Source organism: Osmerus mordax, chromosome 26, assembly GCF_038355195.1.
Source record: "Osmerus mordax isolate fOsmMor3 chromosome 26, fOsmMor3.pri, whole genome shotgun sequence".
Lineage (NCBI taxonomy): Eukaryota > Metazoa > Chordata > Actinopteri > Osmeriformes > Osmeridae > Osmerus > Osmerus mordax.
In genome coordinates, this window is record NC_090075.1 from 4,418,281 (window position 1) to 4,435,372 (window position 17,092).

The following is a 17,092-nucleotide window of genomic DNA, read 5'->3' on the forward strand; positions in this document are numbered from 1 at the left end:
GACAGTATGTTAGTCAGTCAGTCAGACAGTATGTTAGTCAGACAGACAGACAAGACAGTCAGACAGTATGTTAGTCGGTCAGACAGTATGTTAGTCGGTCAGACAGTATGTTAGTCGGTCAGACAGTATGTTAGTCAGTCAGTCCGACAGGCTCACCTTGACTATGTCCAGCTCCTCCTTGGTGGCGGCCTGCTGCTTCTCTAACCTGCTGCTCAGCTGAGAGCAGATCTGGAGGGCAGAGACACCACACAGTCAAATAAAAAAACCTAGAGTGGCATACGCTTCTCACGGAGAAGAACAACATTTGTGTCTGTTAGAACAGCTTTGTCCACTTCTGCTGTCTATGACATGCCAGGCTTCTCCAATACAAGTGGAGTCCCCCCACTGTACCTGTTTGTATTCGGCGATGATGGCTGTGGTCTTCTTGATCTCTGACTCGGCCTTCTCCAGCTCTCTCCTGAACACTTCCTTCAGCTAAACACAAAACCCTTCATTAACACTTGTTAATATCCAACACCGGCTTTTTTTTTCTGCATTCAAACGTAGCCAACTTGAGGCGCCATCGATACTTTAGCAAAGAGTGGAGGATAGAACCACCCAGGCTCATACAAGCAGGAAGTGATGGGCGGAGCTCGGGGGTCACCTGTGCTGTCTCCTCCTCCTGCCTCCTCTTCTCCTCCTCCGTCTCCACCAGGCGCTGCTTGGTGTTCAGCAGCTCCTTGTTCAACACGTCCGCCTTGTCCTCCGCCTGGAAGGCAACGCCATCGCACGCTCGTTTACCCCGGCTAGACGCAGCCTGCTCTACAGGCGTGTCTACCCCCATGAAGGAGGGGGAGGTCCTCCCAGCAGCTGCCTTTCACACATCCTACCCAATCACCCTACCCTTTTTACAAGCAATGTCACAGCGGGCTATAGATCAGCTAAAATGAGGTGTTGAGGACTATTATGGACAATATACTAACTAGTCACATCTCAGTCTGGGATATTTTAAAGGAGCCTTGTAAGTATTCCTCTAGTGATAGGTGAGGTGTGTGTGTGTGGGGGGGGGGTACTCAAAGGTCAGGGGTCAGTACCTGGTCCAGGTCGTTGCGGAGGGCGATCTTACTGGTGACCAGCTCGTGCGCCAGGTCGTCGTTCTCCTGCTCCAGACGCATGCTGGCCTCCTGTAGGCGACGGTTCTCCCTCTGTGGATACACACACACACACACACACACACACACACACACACACACACACACACGCACACACACACACACACACACACACACACAGGGACACACGCACACACACACACACACACACACACAGGGGGACACACGCAATAGCTGATTAGACATGCTTGATATTTGATAATACAAAAATAAATTTAAATAACTGCAATGCTACTTCAACAAGACGTACACTGTAGCCAGCACAATGAAAACACGTGACTTTACCAACATGAGACAACACTTTCGATTTGTGGTTTTATCAAATGTTGATCTCAAACATGGTGGTAAACCTTCCAACCTCCAGTGGCACTGTTTCCAAAGCTTTGCGGCATGTGCACACAGAGATACACAAAGACACACACACACACACACACACTCACACACATACATACAATTGTTTCCTACTAACAAGATCTCATGACTAGGGCCTACTCTTCGCACAGCGTGTCTGTCTCACATGACAACACTGTTGGAATGTTCATCTCGTCCTCCCTTAAGTTATAGCCTCCTCTACCACTAATCACATCACACACACACACACACACACACCACTCATCACATGACGACGTCCGATTTCACGCCTCTTTGCTGAACAAGAGCGCTGCCTTGTTTACGGGCAGGAGCACGGGCGGGCAAGAAGCAGCGCAGACGAAGACAGAGCTAGCGACGCAAACTCCAAGTGGAGAGGTAACTTACCTTGCTCTTACTGGGGTCTATCCAGTCACACTAACAAGGGCAAGGGCCCCAGACAACAGCTATCTACACACACACACACACACACACACAGTAACTTAGACATGTCCTGACTCACACACCGAAACACCTCTGATCGCCTCTCTTCTCTCGACTGGTGAGACTCTCCTCCCTCTGTTCCATCCCTCCCTTGCTCACACCCCACCTCTCTTTCTCTTTCTATCCCTCGCTCTCTTTCCATCCATCCCTCTCTCTCTTTCTATCCATCCCACTCTCTATCGCTCTCCCTCTCATGGTGTTAACAGGGAGGAGGGAGATTGCACTTGAAGGGTTGTACTCATTCCTACCACTGATAAGGAAGTCAAAAGGAAGTCCAAATAAAATGGCTCCAATTGAAATGTGTCAGGGACAGGGACAGGGTCAGTAGTGATGTACAGGAAGCAGAGGAGGAAGGTATAAAGCCTGATGGAGGCACAGTATGAGTGATTTACACTGCCTGGTCTAAGCTTACTAATGAAAGATCCTTCCTTTAAAAATAATTTACCAGCTTCTTACGGCTTGTTGAAAACCTCACTCAAACCACTGTGCTTCTTTAAATAAAATAGACACTTTATTTAGATTTGTTCACGAAAGGAAAATAAAAAAATTCTCTAGTAATATCCCATTTCAAGAATGAAATTATTATTAACAATTTTCAACACATACAATAAAACTGCATTCAAATTTAATTAATATAATATAAACATTAAAAAAAATTGTCAGTGAACATGGAGACAAAACAAAATACCCCCAAAATAGCTTTTGTTTTCACAAACCCCTGTAATTATTATAACTTAAATGTCAGTATTTGAAAGAAGAAACACATTAAATTAAATCTCACATCATTAAAAGCCACATTATTTCCAGTTTCAAATGCAGGTGTTGAAGAAAGAATCTAAAAAACATATATATAAAAAATAATAATACTTCAACTGAGGGGAAATGAGCTCAAACTGTCACTACAACCACTTCCACCATGTCTGAGCCCAGTGAAAGTGTCTCAGTTCACTCCCAATCCCTTCCTCTTTCTCTCTTTCATGTGTGAGTGTGTGTGTGGCGTCGGCGGCCATGTTCAACGCAGCGCTCTACACAGACCTGAACTGAGACAGGGAGAGAGACACAGGCTGTGGGTGTGAGACAGGGAGAGAGACACAGGCTGTGGGTGTGACTGGGTTCTGAGGCCACAACACAACGGTCACGGGTGTAATATTAACAATAACAATAACGTCTTCATTTCCAGATCCTTCCATCCAAAGCCATGTACAAGGGACATTTAAACCTGCAACCTCTTGATCTGCAGTCAAATGAGCAACACCAAGCCCCTGGTATGGATGACCAGGTTAAATAGACAGCTGACAGTTCTGAGAGGAGGAGGACATCCACCATGCCAGGCTCTAACTAAAGAGGACACTGTGGGTATATTTCAGGGGACTGCCACATGCTGGAGCTGGATACACCAAACATCCGACCCCAGAATATGACCGGTTTCACCCTCTCATGGTGAAGAGAGGAGAGACTTGTTAAAGGGAGGGGGGGGGGGTGCCTGTTAGCTGCGGCGGCTGAATGCGGGGGTTTGACAGACTGGGTTTACCTGGTAACGGTCGATAGGGTCTTCTTGCTGGAGCTGGCTCTCCCTGAAGGACAGGTACTCCTTCTCAAACTTCTTCAGCTTCTTGGTGGGCACCTGGGGGGGAGGGAGAGAGACAGGTGGTGGGGGAGTTAGCGTTGGTTGATGGGTTTTGAAGGTGTTTTGTCGAGTAACCTTCTAAAAGTCAGGGTTTAATCTATAAGTGATTTAATTCCGAGTCAATTTAAGATAAGTCAGCCCATGTAGACGAAAGGAAAAGACAGTTTATTCGAGATTTTGCAGTTCACAGTTTCTACCACTAGATGGAAACACATGCAGGGCTGAGGATTCTTCAGGGGATTCTCCTACATACTGTAGTACTATGGAGGTCTATTCCAAGTCTATTTCATTACTACAAGCAACGTGAACCCATTAAAGGTCCCTTTATGAAAGAGCTTCTTCAGTTGTCATTCAAAGTATAGTTAAAACAGTGGATACTCCACAAATATCTACATCCGCCTGTACACGATCATCATGAGACAATGTTTTTCCAACGTAGTAAACACAGCAGAGTAAGATAATAATGTGAAGTCTTATTGCACTTGTATAGACAAGCTCCCGAACACCATTAGCTCAAACGACACAGACACTGTAGCTCACTGAGTCTGGGCTCTCAGAGCCAGGAAAGGGAAACGTTATCCCTCCTGTGTGGAAAGTGGGGTTGCCATGGCACCTGTTGTTAAGGAGGTAGGTTACAGGTTAGTCTGCGGAGAAACCAGTCGCCAGGGAGGAGCTATGTTCATGGATATGGCCTCTCAAGGGTGTGTGTGTGTGTGAGAATGAGAGGGTCTCAACGGCTGAAACCAAAAACAAGCAGGCGAGGAAGGGAACGAGAGATGAGAGATGAATGACGGCGACCGACAGACAGGAAGAGAGGGAGAGATGTACAAGAGACGACTGGCTGAGAAAAAGAAGAAAGAAATATGGAGCCACACAAAGAAAGCAAAGAGGTGATGCGATCACAGGGCAAGAGAGTAAATGATGAGTGTGTGTGTGTGTGTGTGTGTTGGTGTGTGTGTGTGTGTGTGTGGTGGGTGGAAGATGGGTGTTAGAAGGAAGCTGACAAATGGTGTCGAAAGAATAAACAATATAGGAGATGGGAGGAACAGAGAGAGAGAGAGACACAATCTCCTTAGTCACCCGGGCAGTCAAGCCTGGAGTTTTAAGTACCCTCAAAACACACAATGACATCTGGTGAGACTGAAAGCACTACTTCCTTCAAAACACTGCCCTTATCACATGACAAGGGTCTGGAAGTTAGTCAATGGTCACGTATTACGCTGATGTATCAACTGCTCCTGTGAAGGATGCCTGTCAAGAGAGCCTATTGTGACACTGTTCCTAACCGACCGACCCAGATCGTGGGCAACAACCTTTGACCTTTGTGACCCAGGATGCACGCACCCCCAGGGTTACCAATGCTCCAGCGCATGGTACCCACCACACAGATGATCTATTGTCATGCCCTTGAACACACAAGCGCATCTCAGCCCCCTCAGATCTCAGATTTACCTCAGAAAGTCGTTGTGTCGTAACTTGGTGTCCTTACCACTTAGTCAACAATGTATCTTATAGGGAAGGAACAGTAAAAACAAGCAATCTATCGTTTTTAACAGTCATAGTGAGAAGGCATGTATGGCGAGTGTGTGTGTGTGTTTGCTAAAGTTATAAAATGGAGGGGCTGTTTAATGACCCAATGGCCTTGTTTTGGAACAATAGGCACCTTGGAAGAGGCTTCTCCACCCCCCCCCAGCCCCTCTGTTCCTGACAACTGAAGCCAACAGAGTGTGTGTGTGTGATCACAACCACTACTTCTAAGAACAGAGATTAGGTAGGAAAGATTAGATTCAACATTTGACTTATATACTTGATACACATTCAACGTTTTCTTTCTCAAACAGCCGCCTGAATTTCCGTCCATCATGTCTGACGGGGGCCTGCCAGTATGATACGGCATAATGACTTTTGGATTATTCAAACGTTCTAGACCCATTTTCCCATCTCTGCTCAGCTTTGTGACAACATCCTTTCCAGGAGCTGGAACATTACCACAATGCAAAGACATGTCACCTCACATCTGCTGCGCCTACTATGCCACACAAGCTACAGTATTTCAAAATGTTCAGAAATACAACAAAATGTTATAGTCCACCAGTGCCTAAATTATTCAGTCATGGATAGAACAAGGCCTCCCAACATGCTACACTCTCTACTCTATCATCCCGATACTGCATCTACACACTAGAGCGTAAGAGGCTGTGAAAAGCAAAGGAAAGGCAGAGTAAGTGCAGGTTAAATAGCAGAGCAGTCACACATGTGCACACCTGTCTCACAACCCCCTCTGTACCGCAGCTGCGCTGAGCGACACGCGGTTCCACACCCCAATCACTGCCTCTCCCTCAAAACACACAGACACCGCACACATGCCAGCTCGCGTGTCTGAAGCCATGCTTGCCGCATCGGTAATTAACTGATAAGACTATCAAATATATTTGTCTAACTCTTTTTGCGAGCAATCTCACAGCTATCAATACACCTCCCCCCCCCCCCCCTCCCCCAACAAGAATGACATCTAGCTAGAACAAAAGGATATTCTTTTAAGAACTAGCAGGACAGTCGGTTGGAGAATAGAGTGATGAGGAGAGGCGGTTGTCTCTTGTGTAAGGGAGACCCAGAGGCCTTTGCATACTCAAATGATGAAAGTCAGAATGTCCGTTTCAGAAAAAACTGGGTCATGTTTCAATTCAAAGACCAATGTGAGGGGCACACATACTACCGCGTGCATGCCTCACACACAAACACACACACACACTCACTCACGCTAAGGTTAAGAATAATGTCTCCATTGATTCAGAAAAAAATCTCTAATTGAAACAAATTGACAACTGGTAATGTTGTTAGCATTCTGACATCCAGCAGAGTTTGGGTGAAGGCTAATGTCACAAAACTTGAGAAAAGACGGCAAATCAAGGAATGTACTGTTCTACGCTGGCAATTCGTTATCTCCACCACAACACACACTCACACATCCCATCTCGACACTCACAGGAAAAGACACAAAGTGTTTCTTGTTCGAACAAACACGTCACAAACGACCTCTTTCACTTTGACAGTGTCGGAGAGAGGTGCTCAACCGACACTTTTGACAGTGTGGTATCCGAGCTAGAGCCTGCCACAGTGAGAGAGACACCTACCACGTGTCTGGGCTTGGAGTGGGCCACCAGGTTGGCCAGAACGTCCTCCTCACAGAACTGGTTGATGACGTGAGCGTCGTACGCCACCGTGATCGAGATTTCTTCCATCATCTTGAGAACGCTGGCTTAAGGCAGGTGGATGAGGAGGAGATGGGAGCCGAGCGGACTCGCTTGTGTCACAGTGGCTGATTCTGAAGACTGACTGGTCTTCCTGGCTGTCCCTCAGGGCACTAGCCCCGCCCCCCCAGAGGGAGGGAGAGAGGGAGCCACCGAGGGAGTGTCAAATGGAACAACACACACCTGTTTGTTTCCCTTCCCGTTTCTCTCTCTCCTTCGCTCGGCCGGCGTTCTCAAGCGCTGAGGAGGATGGTCAGTCTTTCCTCTCTTTCTCCAAACGGCCAGGTTGTTTTTTTTGTCCCCCTCTTTTCTCCAGCTCGTCTGCTTGTGCGGAGGTATGTGTCGTCTGTCCTTCCTCCTCTCAGGTTGCGCTTTGAGTGTTATTAACCCCCCTGCACACTCTGTTCTCGGTAAGATTACGTTTGGTTTAGTTACACTCTGGTGACACACACACACCCCTCCTTGTAAGTGTGTGTGTGAGAGAAAGAGGGGGAGAGAGTGAGAGAGAGGAAGTCTTGGAGCTGTCAGGCAGACCGCAATGACTTGTCAGTTCCACACCATCAACGCCTCCATGGTTTGTCCATTACGTGTGTTACGAATACAAAAACACGGCCCATTTGTAGACTTGCAGATGGAACTACTTTTTGCGCAGTAAAGTTCCCGAGGACTAAGCTGTAGCATCAGAAACTTCTGGAACAGAGTCTTGTTATTTCTGGATAGACTTCCCTGTAGGACCTCCCTTTCCTCCACTCAGGGGAGAAGCATCGTAGCAACCCCTACCAACCACGCATGTCTCTCTTTCTTTATTAAGTACCACTCTCTTTCTCCCCCAGCATGCCTCTTCGACTTCTTAACTGAAACTGCTGAGTCGGAGTCAGTCGGAGGAATTTTTGAGGCGAGGCAGATATACGTGTAAGCCTCAAACGGCTTAACCAATCATATCCTGCAGAACTCTCAAACTCCAACTGAAAATCTTCAGTCAGGGATCCACAAACCAGTTATCCTGTCAGCCAATAAAACTATAGAGGCTCAAGGCCTTTAGATGTTTCTCTTTTTTGCAACTCTCTGTCTCCGGGCTGTGTCCTTGGGGTGTTTAAGGGCTGTGAAATTCAAATTCCAGCCATAATCCTTCAGGTTGGGGTTGATTGTAGACAGCTTAGCCCCCTGTCTCCATCAAGCAGGTGCCGTTGAATTATTTTCCTCTCCTAAGCTGCTTACGAGTCAAGTTGATCCGCTTTAGACCTCAACATGAAGAAGAAAAAAAATTAAGAGGAGGAAAATATGAAATGGTCCAGAAGACTTTGTAGGGTAGAGGTTGTGAGCTCAGGGTCTCTCATGAACGTATTCATGAAGCGTGACGGTTGAGAGGTTGGTCTTTACTTGAGCGCTGGTGGTAAGTGGGTTGGGGTCTGGAAGATGGCGTTCTAGTTTGAGTGCTTTTAATGGAAGAGAGCTCTGATCAGTGATGTGATGCAACGCAAAGCTACCTCTCTCTCTCTCTCTCTCTCTCTCTCTCTCTCTCTCTCTCTCTCTCTCTCTCTCTCTCTCTCTCTCTCTACATGCTTTCCTCCCAAGAGAGCTAAGCGCACACACGCAAGTACAAACACACACACGCACCACCTCAAACACACCTCTCTACCTTCTACTGCCAGGAAACATCACGCTAAACACAGCTTAAGAAAGGATACTCCAAAACAAAAAAGAAGACAGGTATGTGGAGAAAAGAAAGTGTGTCGAGATAGAGGATGAGTTGCAAAAATAGAGTGACTATTTCCAGCGCCAAGCCTCGTTTCTGTCAAACCTCCTCAGGCAGAGTGTCACTTCAGAGGAAATTGAGGAGAGAATTAAAATCCCAAGATGCCATGTGGTTTCCTCTTGCCTTCTCTCCTTTTCTCTCTCTCTCTCTCTCTCTCTCTCTCTCTCTCTCTCTCTCTCTCTCTCTCTCTCTCTCTCTCTCTCTCTCTCTCTCTCTCTCTCTCTCTCTCTCTCTCTCTCTCTCTCTCTCTCTCTCTCTCTCTCTCTCTCTCTCTCTCTCTCTCTCTTTTTCTTTCTGTTGTTCTCTCACTTTTGCTGGGTGGGGGTTATGTCAGCCACTCCTGTGCAGTAAGTTCTCGGTACAATACATTGAAGTGTGTGTGTGTGTATCAGTGAGTGTGAGTACAGCAGCACATTCACACTCCTCACACCTAATCGGAGTCAGGGTGACCAGCTGGCTCATAAAGGACAACCTCCAAAATGTCTTTCACGACAGGTCCTAGGTTCGCTCTACGATCCAGCATCCAGAGATCTTCTCCAAAACAACTCCAGGATCAGCAACTAGTTATCCACCAGCCAGAAAAAGTCCGAAAACGAGGCTGTCCAAAATAACCGTCTTATGTAGGGATATCTATGGCAACTATTAGCACAGGTCACCTATGTATTCCCTGGTTGGTGTGGCTGGTAAAAGCAGAGCCACAAAGAAACAGTCAGGCAGTTTCGGAGATCAGGGCTGGTTTCACTTTGACGGCTCAGGATCTCCACCCACTGTGATCGCAATCGACCAGTCCCCAGCTTCACACGGCCATACAGATAGACACACCTCACAGGAAAGGGGATTTTCGCATCCCGCAAGATAAATCACAAAGCAGCGACTTCGTGTGAGATCCAATCTCCAAGCGGACGCGCTCCGAGGCCGAGCGCCAGACCAGAGGACACAAACGTCATCCGGGAGAAAGGGGGGGAACGCGAGTCTCTCTGCTCTCTCTTCTTCTCCTGCTGAGTCATGGTCCGACAGACGATGAACGCACCTGTTCAGCTCACCTTGAGCATTACAGCCACTGCAGGTTGCAACTGCCACGTATCTCCCTTCCTCTCTCTCTCCTTTCTCCTTCTGTTTCTTTCGCTCCCTCCCTCCCTCTCTCCCTCTCTCTCCACTTCATCACTGTCCCTCCCTCTCTCTCTTTATCTCCCTCCCGTTCTCTTTCCCTTTCTCTCTCCTTTTGTCTCTCACCCCCCTCTCTTTGTTTGCTCCATTTCCCTCTCACTCCCTGTCTCTTTCTCCCATTTTTTACAAGCAAGTACTCATGTTCTCACACACACACACACATTTCCCCCTTACACTGTCATGTGGTCTTATCACAAATGCATTCTTCGACCAGGGCTGCTGGGAACAGTTTTTTTAATTTTTATTGTCAACTTTGTGAACGTTAATAAGTTGCACTACTCAAACATGAACAGTTCTAGGGGGACATTTTTCCTGGAGCGTTCACAGATAAGCTGCTATGACACAATTATTGCATAACTTATGCAAAGTCTCTCTGCTCAGGATATCCTGTGGTTAGTTACACAGGGGACGAGGAGATAATGGCGGGGTGAGACAGAGAATGGGTGAGACAGAGGATGGATGTGGAAACCTAGCTTTCACTTGCCTGTTCTTCCCTCCCGAGTGAATGAACGAGACAACAAGAACCCTGAAGAAATGCTTGAGCAGGGCCCAATATTTCGTTTTGATTACATTTGCATTCTACCCATCATTTGAGGAATTCTGCTCCTCTGAAAGACATTCGAACGGGAAATCAGATAAACACAGACACAAAAACAACACATTCACATAGTGTGCATGTCTGTAAGCGTTCCTATACTTTAACCTTGAGTCAAGGATGCTTCATAGCCCTGTCTGTCAGCTTTGGGTCAAGGGTGCCCGCAACTGACCTCAGCACATTCCTCAAATACCCACTAGCTCATTACAGACTCGATGTGGGAGTAGAGTTATTGTTGAGGTTTGTGTGTTGTTCCGTTGCACATCATAGCTTAGAGACTCAAAACAATGAATACTAAACACAGCTCTGGATCAATTCATGCCATGAGGGATGAATGTGTCCTGTTGTGTGTGTGTGTGTGTGTGTATTTGTATGTGTGTCTTGGTATCTGTGTACTTGTGTGTGTGTTCTGGTGTCTGTGTGTGCGTAGTATTTAACGATGGTAAGTATTGGCGTCCTACCTTAATGTTGCAGGCTTGTTCCATCAGCCTGCGGGCATTCTCGGCTGCCCGGTAGCGTTTAGGCAACTGGACCCGGAAGAACTTGAGAGCCCCTTCGAAGTCTGCCTGGAGCAGGTCCTCTTTGGACGTCTGTGGTCAGAAGACACAGAGAGAGGCCCTGTTAAGACGGCTGGAATCCGCTACCATGCTTAGACGTTTCAGTTTTGGCATTTCCCAGAGAGAATCTCTCAAGATGCACTCATGTCTAAGTTGAGTTGAGAAGGAGTTGAACACTGTTGAGGCGTGTAAGACCTTACTTTGTGTGTGAGACTCATACCTTAGCCAACCTGATAATAGTTAATATTCGTATTTAAGTATTACAACTAAAAGACCAAACAGAACTTCTATCAACTTCAAAATCAGACAAAAAAAACATTGCAATGACTCTAGCACCCCCCAATGGTACAACTTCTAACAACCAGTCTGGGATCCCACCTTCCAATGCATTTAAGTATTGGTGTTTTTCAAGGAAAGTAAGAGTTTGTGGCCGGTTTTTGTACTGTAATAATAAAAAATGAAAAACGCAAAGTAAGTAAAGCCAGAGTCACTGCAAGTTGCAAAACGTCTGTAGAAATCAAGCATAACAAGTTCATGCCACCCATATGTTGTCCTTCCGACAGCAGAGTTAGCGATCTGAGAACAAACCGGTTATTCAGGGGAGCATGGCACTGTTTTAAAAACTCTAGATTCCGTTTTTCTGCTGGGGGAGGAGAGCTTCTAGTCTGCAGCCTGTCATCCTGTACCCCATTTCCCCGACCCCCTTCTCCCTCTCTCTCACCGCCAGCAGCCGTGGTACGAAGAGGCGGTGTCCCATTCCCAGCATCCCCATCACCTTGCAGACCGAGTCTGCCTGCCCGGCCTTCTCCTCCCCCGGGCTGCCTGCCTCCTCTGCTGCCCCGTGCACCGCCATGGGGGCCAGCTGGGGGTCCAGGCAGGGCAGCGGGGGAGGGGCGGGGGGGGAGGGCGGAGGAGAGGGAGAGTCCCTCTGAGGGGCCAGGGTGGCGGGTGACTCCAGCGTGTCGTCAAAACAGCCCCCCCCCCTCTCTACCGGTCCCACCAGAGTCCAAGTTCGAGCTACGTGGGTCAGGTCCAGGGATTTGTTTCGTCACCTCCCTCCTTTGAGTCTCTTAGCACAGCCGGCCAAGTCTCGATGAACAACGTGGCTGACCTTTACAGAGAGGTAGTCGATATTTCCTCATTGGGCAGTCTCACAACACGGTGAGGCAAGCGGACGGGGAACAGAACAAGATGCGGTCGACTGGATTGTACAAACTCAGCAGAAAACCGGCTGAACGTCAGCCCAGGGCACAATTGATCCAGTTCATTAGTGCACCACAGAGATGTTGATAACAGTGTAAGCTTCAGGTCCATGCAGCTTCATCCACTGTCAGAGGCCCCAAACTGCCCATTGGCTTGATGAGACAACAGTCATAAAATGGAGTGCTACAGGCACTGCTGCTAGCATAGTGTGATGATCCGGAGTGATCTCCCCGTTTAGATCAGGAACACGGTCCACAAGCTCTCCACACTCATCTTCTTTCACAAAGCCTTTTCTTCCCCAAAAATTTTACGCAGGCACGCTGTTGCCTAGCAACATATCCACTTAGCACACTGGGTTGGGATTTAGGCAGGTGACGGACAAGTATCAAACCTTTTATCCTCCTCCTCTTCCTCCTCTTTCTTCTTCAGAGAGAGAGAGAAAGAGAGAGCGAGAAAAAAACCTGTCAAACACTGAAGACCTCTCAGCGAGGAGACATCGAAGATGATATAAAAAAAACTTTTATATATCGGTGATAATCATCGATGTCACTGACAGTTTAAAAACTTAAACCAACAAGGTTTTCCTTCCCAAAATGGTTGTTCTCTACAACCCACCACAGCCGAGTCCTCGCAGAGAGGAGAGTTTTCTGGACTGTTCTGTCTTAGAGACCTAGGTTGGTTAGCCGGATGTGGCGTGTGAGTGTGGCTTCGCTAACGGCTCCCTGGCCTCCCAGGCTGGCGACAAACAGCCATGGCCGGAGCAGGACAAACCAGTCAGACAGATGGCGCCTTTAAATATGAGACAGAGTTTCAGTCTGTATCTTCCACCTCCTGTCCAGGAGGACCCCAAACACTTGCCAAGTCAAGCACAAGACAACGTCGGGCAATTAGCCTTGGAGAAAACCCTGGCAGCTTCAAGCAGATGTCCAGTAAATAGGTCCGGCCCTGGGGGTCTGGTCCTTCGACAGAAGAAGTCAAATTTGATGAGACGGGGGTTCCCAACGCAGACAGGAGGGATGCAGGGGGGGGTTCTCTGAAGCGTGCGTTTGTGTCGTGGCTTGGCAAGGCAGGTGAAGAGACCACTGCGGAGTCCCAACCCTCCCTTCCTCTCTCTCCTTCCTCCTCTGTTTCGTGGTCCTCCAAACTGAAAGGCTTGTGATGCTAACGGCTAACTGCCATTGCCGCTCTCCTGGCGAGCTCTCCCTTGCAGAGTTCAGGGGCTGGGCAGTGCACAGCAGAGCATGCACACACACGCGAAAAGAGAGAGGTGGATGCGAAGGTGGGAGACAGAACGAGCATGCAGCAGGAAGGGAGGGAGCGACCACTGCTAGAAGAAAAGAAGAGAAGAAACGGAGGGAGGGACACAGAAGGAGGAGAGGGGTCTGGGGACTGGCTGTGCCGATCCGCTTGAGGTAGACGTCCCTTGGGGAAAAAATTGCAACGCCCTCCCCCAACCTCTCTTTCCTCTTGTTTTTGCACCGTTGCTAAATGCTAAACGCTAGCTGATGCTACTGCTACCGTGCGTGCGTGCGCGCTCCAAATGGCATCGGCTTGACAGGCAAGTGCACAGGGGGAGACACTAGGGAGTGGTGGAGAGCGAGAGAGAGAACGAGAGACGGCAAGAGAGTGAAAGGGGAGGGGTAGAGGGAGCCTCAGGGGAGCATGTCGTCATAACTAGCCAATAAGAAACAGGCAGTGCAACCCCGCTCACTCCCTCCCTTCCCTCACATTCACACTCGTTCCTTTTTCATATCTGCGTGTCTCTACCTCTCTCCCCTGCACAGCCTTTTCTTTTCGGAGCACAACTGTGGCGCAGCTCCCCAGCTTACAGCAGAAGAGAGCATTATAATAACAAAGACTGGAAGACATGTGAAGAGCCAGTGTCTCTTCTTCCAATCCAACTAGAAGGATCCGGGACCACAGCCCCTCCAGTGGCGATGGCTCAAACTGTTTCCATTACAAAGCCTTTTTGTCCCTCTTCATCTTTTTCTAGCAGTCATCTCTCTCCGTCTCTCTCTTCCCCCAGTTCACAGATAGTCTGCCTCTCTTCACCTTCTCCTCCCCTCTATATCTCTTCCTTTTGTCTGCCTCTCGGACTGGGCGCGGTGTATGAAGGGATGAGTCAACCTTCGAGTCTAAGTGACCCCATCTCGCGCCTCCTCTTCACTTCCTCCCTCATATGTGGTTCTGACAAGCATAAGCTCTCCTTAATGGGATGTGGTGCATGTAAGGCCAAGAGCTGTATTGGTGCCTGTTTGAAGTGAACTTTTAGGCAATGGCAGTCTGGCTTGAATGAAATGTGTCTCAACGTGATTTTATGTATATTCTTTGAAATACAAGTTGAAATTGTGTTTGAAGGGGAGTTATCAACAGGAACAGACCGAAAAGCATTTGGGAGCAATTAGTGGAGATGCAACCAATCAGAGCAACAAAACACCATCTTGTTTTTTTACGAAAATGCCTCAACGGCCCTCCTCTGTACTGTCCTCGTATTAAACCAGCTCCCTGTCAAACGGTTCTAATTGGCTAAGCGATACTTATGCCGGAGGAAAATCTTTTGGAATGAGAGGGTGGCCAGACATGTACCTCAGCAAATAAACCATGAGCTTCCTGATTGGTCTGGTTCCCAGGCTAGAACTCTGCCCGACTACCTACTGGTCTAGGTCTTCTTCATTAAAAAGTTAAATATGTTTTCAGCAGGTGCTTTTATTCACAGTGAGCATTTGGCCCACTGGATAACATTGTTGTAATCATATAAGAGGTCATTCATCCATTCAGTCAAACGGAGTGTCGATGGTCGACTGTGCTGCCTTGGATAACACCGCATCTCTCTGTCTGAGATCACGTGGACCTCTGGAGATGAATGTCTGGACAACATCAATGAACCTGTGATACTGTCATCATCCCATTGTGTGCGGCGTCTTCAAGACACACACAGATCAATACAACCACAGCTGGATCTGATGACACCAGTATTACTCTGATTTCTCTCCTTCTTCCATTTCCCGAATGGCGGTTTGTATTTTGTTACGTGGTCTTACATTCATACTGTCACGCTTTGATTAAGAACGCTTCTATTTCACAAACAACTGAAGGACGTCGATACTGAAGTGAAAGGGAATTCCATTCTCACTCGATGTGCTCCCTCCATTTGCCATGGAATCACGTGACGCTTGGCACAGAGAAATGTGGGATCCTGATTGGTCCCTGAGATATTTTAGGTGAACTTAACATGGGTTTCAGCAAAACAGCATTGGGTGTTGAAGAAAAGTGGATAGCTAATGTGCTGACAGATATTACCTTTCTGTGTTGTCGCCCAAATCCGCCCTGCTACAACCCCCATAAGAGGTTGAAATTTGACAAAAGCTTGACATATGAAAACAAGTTGCCAGGCTGAGTGAAGGCAGAACAGCACCTGAAGGGTGAGACAGCACTTGATGAACCGGAGAGACGTCTTTCTGACAAAATATTATGACCAACACGAAGAATCAACAGAAGAAGAAAAAATTCTCGTTGATCAGATTTATGGTCTTGATTTCATTGCAGAGTGAATTGAGAACCAATGAGACTGCTGAACAGATGAAGATGCAGTGCTCGGCTAAGCTGACAAACCTCTCTCTTGTCACACCAGCAGTAGGAGACAGCTTCAAGAAAACATTTCCTTGAAGTGAAGACAGCTCTCCTCCCTGTTCCCCAGCAGGGGGAGACATGTGCTAACGAATTCCCTTCCACTCCACTTTCCCCATGCAGCCAACACTCCTTACATCATTGGCCGAGCACGGAATAGATCCAGTCTGAAAACAACTCCCAGGTGATACAGTACTTCTGAGGCACCTGTGGACAGCTCTGTTTGAGGAGCCAGAGAGGAAGTCTGTTTCAGACAATACCCAGCCTGTCAGAGGAAACCGCCTCGAGCAACTGTGAATTTTAAATTGTGAGCGGGGTCAGCGGTAGATAGAGAACAGTTTGAACAGTAAAGACGTTTTTTCGCCCGTCAAACCGGACACGCGAGTACGCGTTATGAAGAAAGACCAGCGATAAAGTTGTTTCGATCTTACATAAAGCATTTTTGGATAGCTTTACATTTGGATTGTGGCCAAAGTTATAGCCACAGAAAACAAACAGCACTAATGACTGCACACTCAGATATAGATTGAACGTGTGTAACTCAACCACAGACTCAAAGTGGAAGCCACTGTGAATATCGATGTTGGTTGAGTCCACAGAATTGAGTTAAACTCCACTGACTGAGTGTTTGACAAAGTTGCAGCATATCATCTTAACCCTAAATTAGAAGGTTCCGGTAGAGCCAGAGGGTAAAACAAGGTTTAGCATGTAACACAGTTTGCCTGAAAAATGAACACAGCAACCAGGAATAAATGAGATGAATACTGACCTTGAGAAGGGCAAGGGCGACATTGAAGATGATGTTTAGACCCTGGGAATGAGAGAAGGACATGATTAAAACCATAGCAAATATTTGACTTGTACTAATATGTGTCTACAGCAAGTATGTGGCTATCACTTTAAGACACCAATGATGCTGTAGTGTCGGGAGAACATCATGTCTATTCTAGGAACATAATTGCGGTGTGTTGGTGTTCCTTCATCGACAGATCCCAGTGCAAAAAATAAACAACGCAGAGGGCTCTCGAGCAGGCTCCTCATTGACATGTTTGTATCACAATTTCAACCTCCCCTTCCATCATGTCTGCGAGTTCTCAACACCAAACACTGGCCCGTCCACGTGGACACCTCGCAAAAGCATTTTCGAGGGCGACTTCTACTGACTATGAAGAGTCACATAATCACCTTAAAGAATGGCAGAGAGGGAGAGGGAGAGGAGAGAGAGAGAGAGAGAGAGAGAGAGAGAGAGAGAGAGAGAGAGAGAGAGAGAGGGACAGAGAGGGAGAGGGACAGAGAGGGAGAGGGA

At 47.6% G+C, this 17,092-nt stretch overlaps 1 protein-coding gene across 5 annotated transcripts in view; it reads right to left on the bottom strand.

The window, feature by feature from the left end:
* rabgap1l (RAB GTPase activating protein 1-like) overlaps positions 1 to 17,092 on the bottom strand; it is a 69,779-nt gene that overhangs the window by 887 nt on the left and 51,800 nt on the right. For 3 of the 5 annotated variants that reach the window (XM_067229559.1, XM_067229557.1, XM_067229558.1), the window contains 7 exons: positions 16,556 to 16,597; positions 10,861 to 10,989; positions 3,535 to 3,627; positions 1,074 to 1,184; positions 644 to 748; positions 391 to 474; positions 157 to 228 (listed from right to left, as the gene is read on the bottom strand). In XM_067229559.1, the coding sequence (XP_067085660.1) occupies positions 157 to 228; positions 391 to 474; positions 644 to 748; positions 1,074 to 1,184; positions 3,535 to 3,627; positions 10,861 to 10,989; positions 16,556 to 16,597 (636 nt within the window). Of the gene's footprint in view, positions 1 to 156; positions 229 to 390; positions 475 to 643; positions 749 to 1,073; positions 1,185 to 2,096; positions 3,044 to 3,534; positions 3,628 to 6,764; positions 8,008 to 10,860; positions 10,990 to 16,555; positions 16,598 to 17,092 lie in introns of those variants that run through there. The other 2 variants (XM_067229561.1, XM_067229560.1) reach the window with 2 other exon arrangements.